Source organism: Oreochromis aureus, linkage group 9 (assembly GCF_013358895.1).
Source record: "Oreochromis aureus strain Israel breed Guangdong linkage group 9, ZZ_aureus, whole genome shotgun sequence".
Classification (NCBI taxonomy): Eukaryota; Metazoa; Chordata; class Actinopteri; order Cichliformes; family Cichlidae; genus Oreochromis; species Oreochromis aureus.
Window position 1 is genome coordinate 8,773,069 of NC_052950.1, and position 14,002 is coordinate 8,787,070.

The 14,002-nt window shown below is 43.3% G+C and overlaps 1 protein-coding gene across 1 annotated transcript; it reads left to right on the forward strand.

Annotated features, from left to right (window-relative positions):
* Positions 1–335: 335 nt before the first annotated feature.
* On the forward strand, positions 336–7,224 carry klf6a (Kruppel-like factor 6a). Its single transcript, XM_031728349.2, has 4 exons — positions 336–754; positions 2,363–2,936; positions 3,699–3,822; positions 4,347–7,224. The coding sequence occupies exons 1-4, from the start codon at positions 653–655 to the stop codon at positions 4,396–4,398; spliced, it is 852 nt and encodes a 283-aa protein (XP_031584209.1). The 5' UTR covers positions 336–652; the 3' UTR covers positions 4,399–7,224.
* The last annotated feature ends 6,778 nt before the right edge of the window (positions 7,225–14,002 follow it).

The following is a 14,002-nucleotide window of genomic DNA, read 5'->3' on the forward strand; positions in this document are numbered from 1 at the left end:
TGCTACTTGTGACAAAAGTTGCACACATGTACACAAGAGGTTTCGCCACAGAAGAGAAACTGTTTCGGCTCACATGCGCTGTCTGTGGCGAAACACGGTCGACAGAAAAAAAGACTACGCCGAAAAGAGCCCGTCGCTGGGTTATATATGTGGCTATAAATACAAGCCAATCAGAGACGAGCCACTGAGAGTTAAACGAACCAGTTAAAAGCGGAGATGAGTTAGCGGCCGGACACGATTGGTCGGTTGTGATATCATTCGCGGGCCCTTGCTCTGCTCGTCGCTGATTGGTGGAAAGGGAGGCGGGCGTAACTTGTGACGAAGAGGGGGCGGCCGAGGAGAAGAGGGAAGGAGGGGAGGGGGCATCGAGGTTTGAAGAGGGAAGTTTGCAGAGCGCAGTTGTTCCCCATCCAGTGTGGTGCAGTGTTTGCAAATACCTTGAACGAGAGCGAGAGAAGAAGGAAAGGGGGGGATTGACTGACTGACGCGCGGAGTCTTCTTCATCTGCTGTTGCTGCTGCTGAGTACAAGTCGTTTGCATCGCGGAGGGATCGCTGCTGTGTCTTTCACTGGGTTTTCTACCTGAGAAAAATATATTTAAGTGCAGCTAAAAAAAAAAATTAAATAAAAAAAAAATACAAGCTCTGGGAAAAATGGATGTTCTACCCATGTGCAGCATCTTTCAAGAACTTCAAATAGTTCACGACACGGGCTATTTCTCAGCCTTACCGTCACTGGAGGAGTACTGGCAGCAGGTGAATATAAGTTAATGTATCCGCTAGCAGCTCTTTTTTTCCACTACTAAGTCTCAGTTTGACCCTGTAAGGCAAAGCGGAACTGAGCAGATTTCATGCTCTTCTTGCTGTAACACATGACACGGCGGACAACTTCAAATGTATTTATATGTACTATGTGCGTGTATGTACTCTGATAACGGTTGTACAAAAACAGGCTCCCGGTGCTTAGACGGATCCCGTTTCATTTTCTGTTTGGTTCTGAAGTTTGTGGCAGGCTGAAGTGGATCAGTGTGTCAGTCTGACAGCTGGAGTCCGAGATGAATGGGGAGAGAGTAACTCGAGCAGAATCGGCGTGCTGCTGCGTTCACTGCCACTGCTCTGTTTGGAGCACGACTTCTGCTTGTTTGTCGGCCGATGCTTTCAGGGCACTGGGGGTGCTGCTGTCAACTGCTGACACATGCTGGCGAATGACAGCGGCTGAGGGAAGGAAGTGCAGTTTGAAATCAGTCAGCATTAGAGTAGAGGATGCCGTTGTCGGTGCTTTTCAAATCACATGGTTATAAGTCTGTTGTGGGATCTGCGTTATAGGTCTCTGTGCTCCAGAGCATTTGTTTTCCTTTACGAAACAGCTGTTTGCATCATTCTTGGAATTTGAATGGGCTCCACGACATAACGATATGAAAATGTCAAGCCTGGGCCAATTCCTCCTCCTCCTCGTCCTCGCATGAGTAGACACCAGCACAGCTGGAAAAATGTAGTGTAAAAGCTGCAGAGGCCTAGAGGAGAATATTTATAAAAGCTGCTGTCTCAGAGCTCCTCTTCTAATGACACCCCCCTTTTTTTTTTTTTTTTTTTGCTTTTTAACTTTAAGGGCCCTGTGTAAGTTAGTAAATTTAGAGTCAGTGAATCTTTTCACAGCTGGGGCTTGGAGTGGCTGACAGTGAGGGGAAGGATGTGATTGCATGACAGCAGTCCTGCATGAGGACAAGCAGCTGAAATGTTGGAGGGGGAAGTTGAGCGGCTTCCTTAAAAGGACTCTATATTTGTTGAGTGAGTCATTGTGGAGTGCTGAAATGACACTGCACGTTTGGCTGCAGGAGAGCTCAGAGCTGAGGCTGCTCAATGAACTCCATGTGGTCGCGTCGTGTTATGATGCCCAATCAGAGGTGGAGGGGGCTGAGCTGAGCAAAGCAGACACATGATGAGTGACGCTGTCATCAGGAAATGCAAATAATGGCGGTTTCTAGAAGCATGTGTCTTTATTTTTTCCCCAAATTGGCCATCAAAAGTTTAAAGTTTTGAAAATCGTGGCTTATCTTTTAAGAAGTATATCAGCGTGCGTCATGTGATACAAAGAAGCAGCAAATATTGGTTGTTTTTTCTTTAATTTTCCTTTCATTGCTTAATCAGTGCAGCCTCATTACTGCATGTGCAGAAATAGCAGAAATTTTCTGGTTTCCCGCTGTAAGCGCTTAGCAAATATTCCACCAGCCAAAAGCATACTGGGGATGTGCGCATGCATGATTTAAAAGGATTTCCCCGCTCGCAGAAGCATTTTGCTGCTGTGAGTGAATGTGCTGTGACTCATCTGTTCTTACTGTGTCTTTTTCTTTTGCATCCGTCCAGACGTGCTTGGAGCTGGAGCGCTACCTGCAGAGTGAGCCTTACGTCTCCACGTCCGACCTCAAGTTCGACAGCCAGGAGGACCTCTGGAGCAAGCTGATCTTGGCCTGCGGGGATAAGGCCAAGGCTGAGTCTGACCCAAAGGCCCACGAGGAGGACAATCAGGACAGCCAAATCTTGGACACCAACAGTGTGAATTCAGACGCCAGCAGCGAGGCTTCAGACAGTTCTGAGGAGCTCTCGCCCACTCACAGCTTTACCTCCAACCCTCTGGGCTCTGTCTTGGTTGGCTCTGGACCTTTTAGCCCCTCTGTCATTAGCACACCCCCGTCCTCTCCCGAGGCCAACTCTGAGGCCGGCGGTGCGATGAGCGGCTGGGTGAACACGCACACCGAGTTGCACTTGCCGGTCAAAATCAGGAGCGGCGGCGTGGCAAAGAACGCGGAAAAGACGGGACTCGCATGCGGAGATGCATCTCCGGACGGCAGGAGGCGTGTGCACAGGTGCCACTTCAACGGGTGTCGCAAGGTTTACACAAAGAGCTCCCACCTAAAAGCACACCAGCGCACACACACAGGTGAGTCCTGGCTCTATCAGCCTCAGAATAAAAACAGGAAAGGGGGATACAAGGAAAGGCAGTACTTTCTTTTAAAGAAATAAAATCTCAGATTTTATTGAGTCGATGCCAGGAGTGCTGTTAATTTAGTCTTCCACCTTAATGGCATTGTCTGCCCATTGTGTCATGTAATTAAAGGTCCACAGTGCATGATGTCCTCAGCTGGAGCGCTGAGTATTAGCTCTGCATGGCTGGATAGCTAAACTGTGACCTAATCTATCTGGAATGTGACTGACTGAGCCAGAGAGAGAGCGAGGGGGGGGGGGGTTACAAGGGGGAGGGGTTGCACGTAGGAGATAAAAGGACTTCAAAACAGATTGGGTTTCACCATGGGAAAGGGGAGACTGGCTGAGGAGCCGGGGGGACCGAACTGGGAGGTGCTTTGACTGGTCATTCCAAAGTCCCTTGTGTTTGATCAGCAGTGTGAAATTGCACTTGTGGCTTCTTCTTTTTTTCCCTCCCTCTGTTTTGCATTTTAAATATCCCACACATTCAGCCACACTGCAGCACTGTTGACATTCTTGGCATGTTTCGAGTTGCATGCACGCAGAGCCGGTGAGCCAATAGGTTCAATGGTATCCCAGGCTTCAGACAGCTTTGTCAGTCTGTCTTCCTGATTGATTTGAATAAACGAAAGTAACAACAACCGCAACAAGCATGTCATCACACCAGGAGGAAATGTTAGCGTGGGTTTGTAACCAATCTTCTTGTTTGCTTCCGCAGGTGAGAAACCATACAGGTGTTCGTGGGAGGGCTGCGAGTGGCGTTTTGCACGAAGCGACGAGCTGACCAGACACTTCAGGAAGCACACCGGGGCAAAGCCATTTAAATGCAGTCACTGTGACAGGTAAGCTGGGCTGTTTATCTCTGGGCATTGTCACCGGGCTTCTGATAAGACTGCTTTTGTTTTCATGGGATCTGATTTTTTTATTTATTTATTTTCACTTCCCATCCGTCATCCGAGCAGTGATGCTTGTCTTTAGACTGAAAGCACATTCGTATAGCCCAAAAAACTAGTACTCGACCAATGAATGGCTCACTCTGATATATCGGGCAATGCTAACTCAGTATACACACGTTGATATTTTTGGCCAGTTTGTCCAGTAAAAATGTGACATAGCATATTCCAGGCCCAACAGAAGCTTATGAGTCAGCATGTCTGCGTTGATGTTTGGACTCTAATTTTTAGAGTCTTTGACACAAAAATCAGGAAAAGCCAGGCTGCAAGAAAAATTCAGCAACTGGGTTTTTCATATTACGAATTTCTCAGTTTAGTCGTTGCAATCTGCAGACCTATCTTCATGCCCTACAGCGTGCCTCATCCAGCATCTTACTGACTTTCTCTCTCGCCTCCCCCCAATCTATCCACAGATGTTTCTCCAGGTCTGACCATCTGGCTCTTCACATGAAGAGGCACATCTAGAGCGGGTTGAGCGCCGAGCAACGCCGCAAAGTGGGGGAAAAAAAAAAAGTTTTGAAAAGGGGAGAGGAAGAAAAAAAAAAGTAAACAAACGCCGCCTCCCGACCAGTCTCTTGGTTGAACTGTCCCAGAGCAGGGTGGCGGGAGAGTGTTCCAGCCAAAGCATGCCGTTTTGCACCATACTGAAACCCAGTGCCTCCGGGACCTCTCTTCGGAGAAAGGCGCTCTGAAGGTCGTCTGTTGCAACAAGAGGACAAAATCATGGATGGGCAAGTTTTTTTTGTCGGTTTTTTCTTTTTGTTTTCTTTTTGTGGTTTTTTTGGGATTGAGAAGGACTTAAAACACACACAGACACACACAAAAAGACAAAAAACTAAACAAAAAAAAAAAAACAGAAGAAATAAAAAGAAAAGACAATTAAAGAGTGAATGATTTGTACGTATGGTGCATGATGTTTTGGGGACATCTCCCGGACAGCAGATACACTGGTACTTTACTAAACTGTCTGAGGCAAGCATGTGTGCACTGTGAATGTCTGCGATTTGCTACCGGACCCCCCTCCTCCCCATCTGGAAGAGAGAGGAGAGGAAGAGGAGGATTTTTGGGGGTAGAAGAGATGGGATTGGCGGATGGGCTGGTACCGATGTTGCTGTGGACTGAATGGCGTTTCTGGGAGAAGCATTCCGCTTGTGTTTCCCTGGTGGCGGTGTGAGGATGAGGCAGGAAGGAAGCTCCTGCCTGCCTGCCTGTCTTGTGTGGTAACCAGACTTGGGTGAGGGAGGGGGGGTCCCCTGCTTCTCTGAAGCTAGCAAGGCCTTGGGTTTGACCAGAGCGAGTGACAGAGAGAGAGAGAGAGAGAGAGGTGCTGACATGTCACCTTCTGGTCTGTGTAACCCAGGGACCAAAACACCCCCCCTACACCCCTCCCCTCTCTTGGTCACTGTATGACAGGAGCTTTTTTTGGTGTTTTTGGTGCAGCTACTAAATGTGCAATGTGTTATGTAGCCTGGTTTATTATTTTTTTACAAGCTACAAAGCTCATTTGTAGTCCAATTGTATAAGCTGTGTGCTTAGAGGTATAACACAACTATACTATAACTTCAGTATCATAGACAGGTGTTGCATGGTTCTAGGGTTTCTTCATTTCCTGTTTCCACTGTAATCAGGACTGCAGATAGTTTCAATAAAAGTGCAGCTAAACGGCAAACAGTTAAATGTTACAATATTGTACATAAAGCCTTGACGATTTCCTCTTTTTTTTTAAAAAATATTTTAACACTTTCATCCATTGCCTTCATTCTGGTTTGTCAGATCACCGCTGCTTGCTAACGTTCTCATTCATTCTTTGCCTTGAGGAGTCATTTTGGATTTTTTTGTACTTTCTTTCCAATAATGCACTGTTGACCTTTAATGGTGCCTTATGCAAGTGACTCGGCCCTGTGGGGTAGCCGTGGTTTTGCTCCCTTTGGGGTGTCACATTTGTTGTCTGGGTGATTTGCGAAAAGCTTAATCAAGGCTCAATTACAAATGAAATTGCACCTACTTTGTGTTTAAACTAGTTTTTTCCGGCAGTTAATTTGTTGTTTAAATGTAAATGTTCACAAAAGTACCTTTTCTGAGTCAACTGCCTTTTTTTCCCCGTCTCTTTTTGAGTCGGAGCACCAGTTTAGTCGATGTAAATGCCATTAATTTAAGTTTGAACTTGTACATAGGACAAATGCTGTATGTTTAGAGCACTTAAATTCATTTATTAAAGATGTTAACTACTGTGTAGTATGTACTGAAGTCCATCACACACAGTGCTGCTCCTCTCATTCACCGGTGTCCTTCCCCACCCCACCCCGCTTTGACCACCCCCCTTTCCTTGTCCCTGCATCCCTTTGAGTGGGACTGAAGGGGGGGAAAAAAGCTAAAGATTTATTGTAATTAACAGGCTGCAGTCGGACAGGCCTCGCCTTGTACCGCCTCACAGTAATGAATTGCTAAAGGCTTTGTTGGCATGGAATCTGTCACAGACTGCTGACTGTGTAGGTTGGTTATTGACCTGTCTGGAGAGCTTTGTTTTAGCCAAGCTGCAACAGTATTATGAAAACCACAGGAGTGAGCTTGGGGGGGTTGGGGGGGGTGAATGGAGGCTCTCAGGATCTGGGAAATTTGGCCACAAAAAAAAGTTTCTGTTTGGAGGGAGGTGGAGGGAGAAGGACACTCAACGACAAGGTAGAGCCCAACCCCCCGACTCCCAAACCGCTCGGGCTTCTACCGATTACTGCTTTAGGATAAATCTTTGTGCGGCACTGTCTCCAGGTCAGCGACCCGGCTGCAGGAATCCGATGTCGCAGCAAGTTGCAGAGCGGCATGCTCCGACATATGGATTTCAGATGAGCAGGCACTGGAGATGGGGATGAGTACAAACTTGAAAGTGCTTGCTGCGATAGATTTTGGGAGCGCTGGCAAGACCTTTTGCGGGCAAAGAGCAGGAACATCCATTCTGCGAAAACAGCAGCCGATACTGTTCCAAGTGATAATTGAGCCTTGATTCAGCCTCATGCTCTTTTTTTCCTTCTTGTCTTTGCTCGCATTTCTTTTTTTCCCATCTCCATCATCACTTTCATCTCCACTACCCAAACTACTCTGTCTCACACACACACACACACAGAGCTCTTTGTTCTCAACTGAATCTTTGTATTAAAAAAAAGGAAAAAAAAAAACTTTTGTAAAATTGTTATGTTTATGCTTTATGAAATTTTTATTTGAAATTGTTTTGCAAAATTGTTATATTTCTGTATGAATGTATTTTTTATTGGAATAAGAAATTCTTATCTGACCTTGGCTCGCCTCCTTTGTCTCATTTATTGATTCTCCTCCTGAGTTATGCTTTATTACTGTGAAACCCCCCTTTTTTTCATTTGTTTGGGATTTTTGTGGATTTTTTTTCCGTTTCTTTTATTGGCTGGAGGAATATATTTTTAACTTGCTCTGCAGTTACATGGATCACATTAGATTAGAGCTGTGGTTAAAACACTGCACACTTTGTTTCCTCTGAACAACCTCGCCTCTTCCTGACTCGTACATACCTTTCTCTCTTGAATGACCATCTTTGGAGAAGCTGGCTCCCAAACACAGAAACCTTGGTGGCAAACATTCCAATTTTTGCTTGGTTTTTTTGTTTCTTCTTCCCGCCCCCAGAAAAGTTTCAGTAAAATCCCGCTACAGCGGTTTCAAGTCTAAAAACGACTGACTGCTCAGAGCTAGCTTGCTCTCATCAAAGCAGCATAAATAATTTATCTCCGTCTCCTACAGCCCGTGGCATTTAATTAGAGAGCCGCTTTTATACATTTGTTAGATAATTACTCTCCTTGACACAGATAATGATACAAAACAGCAGTGTATAAAGCAAAGAGTCTAGTTTAAGTTACAAACTAACAGGAAAATAAGAGTTAGAAAAAACAACACCCTTCTTCTCTGCTTCCCGTGCTCGTGGTGATGACCTCGAATGGGCAGGCAACTTATTAGCACCTCTGATTTTCAGTAAAAGCCCTGTGGTTTCTAAATGAAGCTTTGCCTGCAGTTGGTAATTAAGCTCGCTCCGGAGAGCCTCCCGGCTTTGGAGTGGTGAAGAAAGTTTTTTTTTTTCCCCCACTTAAATCCTGGAGTTCCTTGATCTCTCAAAACTGCTGCCCTGCTTGATTTGTCAACTTCACATCTACCTAGCATGCGAAATGCATCATTAATGAGCATTTTAAAAAAGGGGGAAAGCATTCCAAGCCGGTCCAAGCCGGTCACTTGACCTGCTCGTAGAGAAAATCCCAGTTCTGTGTTCTTTAACCTCTGCAGCTGGGAGTCAGGCAGATGTTGAATTCACTTTCCACTGCTGCTGACTCACATCCTCGCTGTACCTCTTGTGAAGTGGACCATCTTGGATAAAGCTCCTCATGACTGTGGCATCGAGACCGCGTATTGCCTTTGATGTGTTCAGAGCTCCACATGCTTTCCCACATTGATATTGTAACAGAGGCTGAAACCCGAAGGATTACTGGAAACAATCCATCGCTTTTCAATCTCCTATGTCTTTTAACGTCTCAGCGGACAGTGCAGCCCAAGGCTCGGGTTTCCTGACAACGTGAAGCGCTGGAAATGCGGTTTTGTCATGAGAGCATGTAGTAAATGACCAAGCAGTGGTGGAAAGTGACCAACAGCCATCTCTCAGAATGAGACTGGACATTAAAGATATAGAGTGTAAGTCACAGGGGACATTTTTGTTTTTGAGCTAGTACTTTTATTTTTGATTCATGAGAGACTTTTGCAAAAAATAAAATTAAATATTGGGGTGTTTCAAAAGTTATGCCTTCCACTATGTTTGATTTAGTTAAAACACCCTCTGTAAAACATTTTTCATTGTTTTACCCCAATTTAGACCTTAAAGAGGGCCTATTTTATGTCATATTTATTGTTACAATGCTGGATGCTTATATTAAGCATGGCCAAAGTTTTAAATAATGAGGCCAGCATATGTGCACGTCACTTCCGTGAGCCTATAGCTGCAGTTTTGGCTCTCTCATTGAGCTGATATCCCTACTATGGTTATCTCAAACACAAAGCTCTGTCCATGTGAACAGAGGCCCACCCACTCCCTGTGGGGCAACCAATCAGAGGAAATTTGGCTTAAAGGTAGGTGGAAGAGAGCTAAAGTATAAGACAAATAAGGATTATTGTGATTATTGTGAGTCATGCAAAGCTACTTTTGTAGAGAGAAAGAATAAATATGTGGAGCTTGATATCAACATAATAGGTCTCCATTTACATTAAGTGGAATTCTTAATGTGCATCACTTTAATGAAAACGTAATAGAGAGGTGTTGCTTTTGCAAGTGCAACATAGTGCAAGTGAAAGTGTTTAACTATTAAAGGTCTTCCAAAGAAAGCCTGGAGTAGAACACATACATTAGGCGTGAGGAGAAAAATATGATCCTGCATGCACTCCCAAAAAGTCTGCCGGCATCTCTGCCAAAAAGAAAAATTGTGGTGCCCTCTGAAAAATATCTTTTGACCTTTTGTTTTTTCATTGCAAGTAAAAGAGTATAAAAAATAAACATTGAAAAGCTAGCTTAAGCAAACTATACAGCCATGTGGAAAAAAGTGAAATCCCACCGAGAGCAATGCCTTTCTTAAATAGGTTTTGTCAAACAAACGCTTGATCCTTGTTGATGCGGTGTACAGATAAAGAAGATATACCACGACACCCGCAAAAATATCCATACATTTAATATTCTCCTGTTGCCACAGAAGCTACTGCTCCTCCTTTCAACAGAAATAACTTCTTGTAGGCGTTTTACATAATTGTTGTTCACCAGTCTCTGACATCGGCTTGCTGAAATGTCTTTATTCCTTCAGTTGTAAGACGTTTGAGCGTTTCCCTGCATATACTGCCTGCTTTAACCCCCCCACGATATTTCAGTAGGATTCGAATCTGAGCTTTCAACAGGCTAATCCACAATCCTTCATTTGATTTTTCCTAGGTGAATTTGCATTGTTTTTCATTAGGATCCAATGGACTCCCATTATTTTCAGGCACTATTTAAAATGGTGCAGAATTCTTTTATACCTGTGGAATATCCTTTAACTCTTTTAACTATTTAGATAATAGGATGGCAACACTGAAAGCACAAGTATGGCACAGTCCTAGCGAATAACTTGCATGCATCTGCAGAATCATGCTTTAACAAAACTGTGGTTAGCTTACCTCTTGACCTCAGTTTCCTCTGATGCCAAAAGTATCTCTAGTCCAGAAGTTGATTTAGATGCTTGAGTTTTCAGTATTATTAATAAGAAATATCTTCCACCACTTTTTCAGTCAGCAATGAAAGGTAAATTTATTAAAGATAAAGTTTTAAAAAAGGCTAATCGAATCAAACACTAGCATGACATTAACCTTGAGTTAGCTTGTTTTCCTGTTGCTAACATTTTTTTAATGTCAAAATCCAGCATCAAAGTCAGTCAGCAAAGTCCTCCTCTAGTTTACTAAAGTCTTACTAAATGAAAACTACACAGTGGCCAAATTTTTCAGTGAACAAGCGAGTAAGTCTAGCTTCTGAAGGATTCTCCTCTCTGCTATCGTAGCTGTGGTGACAATGGTTAGAATGAACTTTGAAACAATAAATAAGCAGTTCTGTTCAGTCAGAGGTTTAGAAATGCGTTCCAGATCAAATAAGCTTCCCCTTTTTCACTAACCTCATGATGGATGAATAACCCCTCCGACCATGTCGACTGCACACAACAAAGAGCCCTCACATTCTCTAGTCTCCAAAATAGAGACTTACATTAAACTAAGACAGCAGTTAGCGCTGGCTTCTAAAACTAATTTATATCATCATTCAGACCAAAGCTGAACCAGAAACAGGCAACAAAATAGCTTTGGTGTTGCCTTTTTTACCTATTAGCAATTTAAGCTAGCAATCTAAGCTAGCTTACATAACAGACGAAAATGATAAATCATTATGTTGTGGCTGAAAAAGATACCCAAACCTTAATTTAGTGGTTAAAAATGTGCTAATTTTAACATACTGCTAACGTTATTTTATTGCACTGTTAAAGAGTGTTTCTGCTGAACCTGGTGGAATATTTAATATTAATATCAAGTGAAATAACAGTTATTTGGTTGAGCAACCGATCTCAGAAGCAGCTGACAAATCATTTACAAAAAGAGTGTACTCTAATTTCACACCCTTACCCGACCTGGTAATGCTAGAGAAGAATGGGCATGTTAGTCGCCATCAATTCAAAGCTTTCTTAGGTCCATGTCAGCTGTATCAGTGGATCTCGATGAATGTGACTATCTCTCACTACATAATTGCAGTGGGATTACTATTTTATCATTCCCTTTCAAGCGGAAGGCCTTCCAATTGTGGATAGTAAAATAAATCATTATCCAAAATTGCTGTGAAATAACAGACGTGCTGCAGGAGTGAGAGATTGCCCTGGCTGAGTTTCTCTCTTTCTCTCAAGCACGCACACACAAAATGGACTGTGATGGAGGTACACAGTGAGTTAAATGAGGGGAAATAATAAGGAAAGAGGAGGTTATCAGGCTCTGAGCCTGGTTCATTCAGCCTGCCAGACTGCAAGTCATCACATATGCAGACTTTGCTCGAGCGTCAGGGCTTTCTCTCCCTCTCTTTCTGTTAAGAGACTCTATTAGGACTTGGCTTGTATGGGAAATAGGAGTGAAATCAGAGGTCAGCGACCTGCCTTTATGTGCCTTGGCTTGAGAGGACCACAACAGCAGTTGCCACTGCTGTGCCATAATCGCCATCATCACCAGCCCCATCATCATCATTGATGGCGTCTGCCTCGCTAACATTGTCGTTCCCTTTTCAATCCTCAATGTCACTGTTGTCGTCAAAAGTACCTCTCTGCTTTTCTTACTCTAATGCGCCCTAATATTAATCCTCCTTCTTGGATCCCCCTCCTTAAATAATGCATACCTCCTTAAACGAACCCCCCATAGTAAATTAGATTCTGCACTTAATTACCGTCTTGCAATTAGCAAAAAGAAATGAGAGAGGATCTAAGAACATTGCCCACAACAAAATGTACCAGATTAGATTTTTTTGTTTTATCTTCCTCCTCTGTTTTGTTTTGTATTTAAGCCCCAGAAATATGAAGAGCTAAAGCTTTTTCCCGCTTTTAACACAGATTAATTTCCGTCTAAAGCTATCAGTTCTTTTGAAAATTGAGATGCAATCCTCAGAGAGAGCCCGGCTCGCCCTGAAAGAAGCAACAGCCTCTCAAGAAATCTGACAGAGACGCAGTGTAGGAAAACCTCCGCCTGCTGATGTAACTAAGTGTGACCTTGTGGCAGAACCCGGGTGAAACAGCGAACACATCTGAGTCTTATGCAAAATAGCATGGGTAACTTCATTAGTACAAGTTTTCAGCGGGTGGATTAGTGTCTGACTAATAAAAATTATTTACAGAAGCCACTGGTAGGATTAACCCCCGACTGATTTAAATTGTATTTTGCTTCTTTAAGTGAATTTATATCAGCAATATGATTAGTAAACACTAACTGCAGTTAGGTGTGCAGATTTAGCTGCTAGTCGGCCTGAATTAGCTGTAGGTACGGTGGCCCTGAGAGGTCAAACTCACTACAACTTAAGAAAAAAGCCAGCAAAAGTACACGAAACACAACAGAATTAAACACCGCAAAAGCTCACAAAATAAAAGTCATGGTGGAGCAGCTGCAGAGGTGACACGCTATTAGCCGTTTAGCTAATAGCAAACACGTATTCGCCCTCACAACGATCAGATGAATCCTCGCTTCTTTTACGGATGTAGAAAACACTGTTTTCTGCACTTTTGCAGTATGATTGTATTTGCTAGTGTTTTCTTAAGTTGCAGTGCATTTGACCTCCCACGGCCACCACATATAGTACACGTCATAATCTTGCTCATCATAATTTTCAGGCATCAGAAAGAGTTTCTAATGGGAAGGAACTATTTATATGGGACAAAACTGAAATTTGGGAAGAAGACTCTAAGCCTTTCACTTCTCACTCCCCTTTAGCTCCCTGAACTAGTACAGCAGGGGGTGGATGGTGAAAATAATAGTCTCCCACCTATGGGGAGGCAGATACAATAGGCTGCAGATAGGTGCTAGGGTAGAGAACGAGGCTTGTGAAAAGCTGTCAGAGCTGTGGTTCATTTGATCAGAATGTATCTGACAAAAAGTAACTAATGGGTCTTTGGGTAAAATGGATCAAATCCGTATTAAGGAACTGTTAAGTCACACAGGGTGGTGTGACTCTAAAAGACTGCTTTGATGAATACTGTGTACAACTCCAGAATACAGAGAGAACATATCAAACGTTGTTGTGTTTGTGAGCTATTTTATTGTTTTGTTTTTGGAATAAATCTATTCTCATTTTCGATTTGATGCCAGCCACATAATGACCAAAAGAAGTTCCAAGACAGCCAATAAAAAAAGTGGAAAAGTTGTGTCATGCTATAAAGAAACACCTGGTGGAATAACCCACAACTAATTAGGTTAATTGTCCACAGGCCGGTAACACAATTTGAGCAAAAACAAAAGATGGTATCCCAGAGACAACGAGCCTTTGAGAAGTTAAGACTGGGAGGAGGTCAACATCCTGTGGTACATTATATCCTTCAAATACTGTGAGAACTGTGGAAGTCGCTACACTGACTTGGGACAAGATCCAAAAACACCACTCTTGGCCCAAGCTCATCTAACATGGACTGAGGCAAAGTGGTAGATGGCCCTGTGCTCTGATCAAATGATTTATTGATTGATTGATTGATTGATTGATTATTAAATTTAGGAAATCGTGGATGATTTCCCCTCATCCAGGCTAAAAAGGAGAAGAAGCATTCTCTGCTTGTTACCAGCACAGAATTCAAAACCCAGCGTTCATGCTGGTATGGGGGTGCATTAGTGCACACGACATGGGTAATTTGCACATCCTCAGGGGCATCGTGATTTCTGAAGGATTCATATATTATTATGTATTTGGTGCCACATACGCTGCTATCACCAACAGCCTTTTCTGAAACATCTGTTGCATTAAATATGACAAACAATAAAAAAGGAG

Bases quoted from the DNA above. Each gene is read 5' to 3' on its own strand.
- klf6a (XM_031728349.2), top strand. From the start codon at position 653: ATGGATGTTCTACCCATGTGCAGCATCTTTCAAGAACTTCAAATAGTT. The intron at 2,937-3,698 runs GTGAGTCCTGGC...TTGCTTCCGCAG, and splicing joins ACACCAGCGCACACACACAG to GTGAGAAACCATACAGGTGT. The intron at 3,823-4,346 runs GTAAGCTGGGCT...ATCTATCCACAG, and splicing joins AAATGCAGTCACTGTGACAG to ATGTTTCTCCAGGTCTGACC.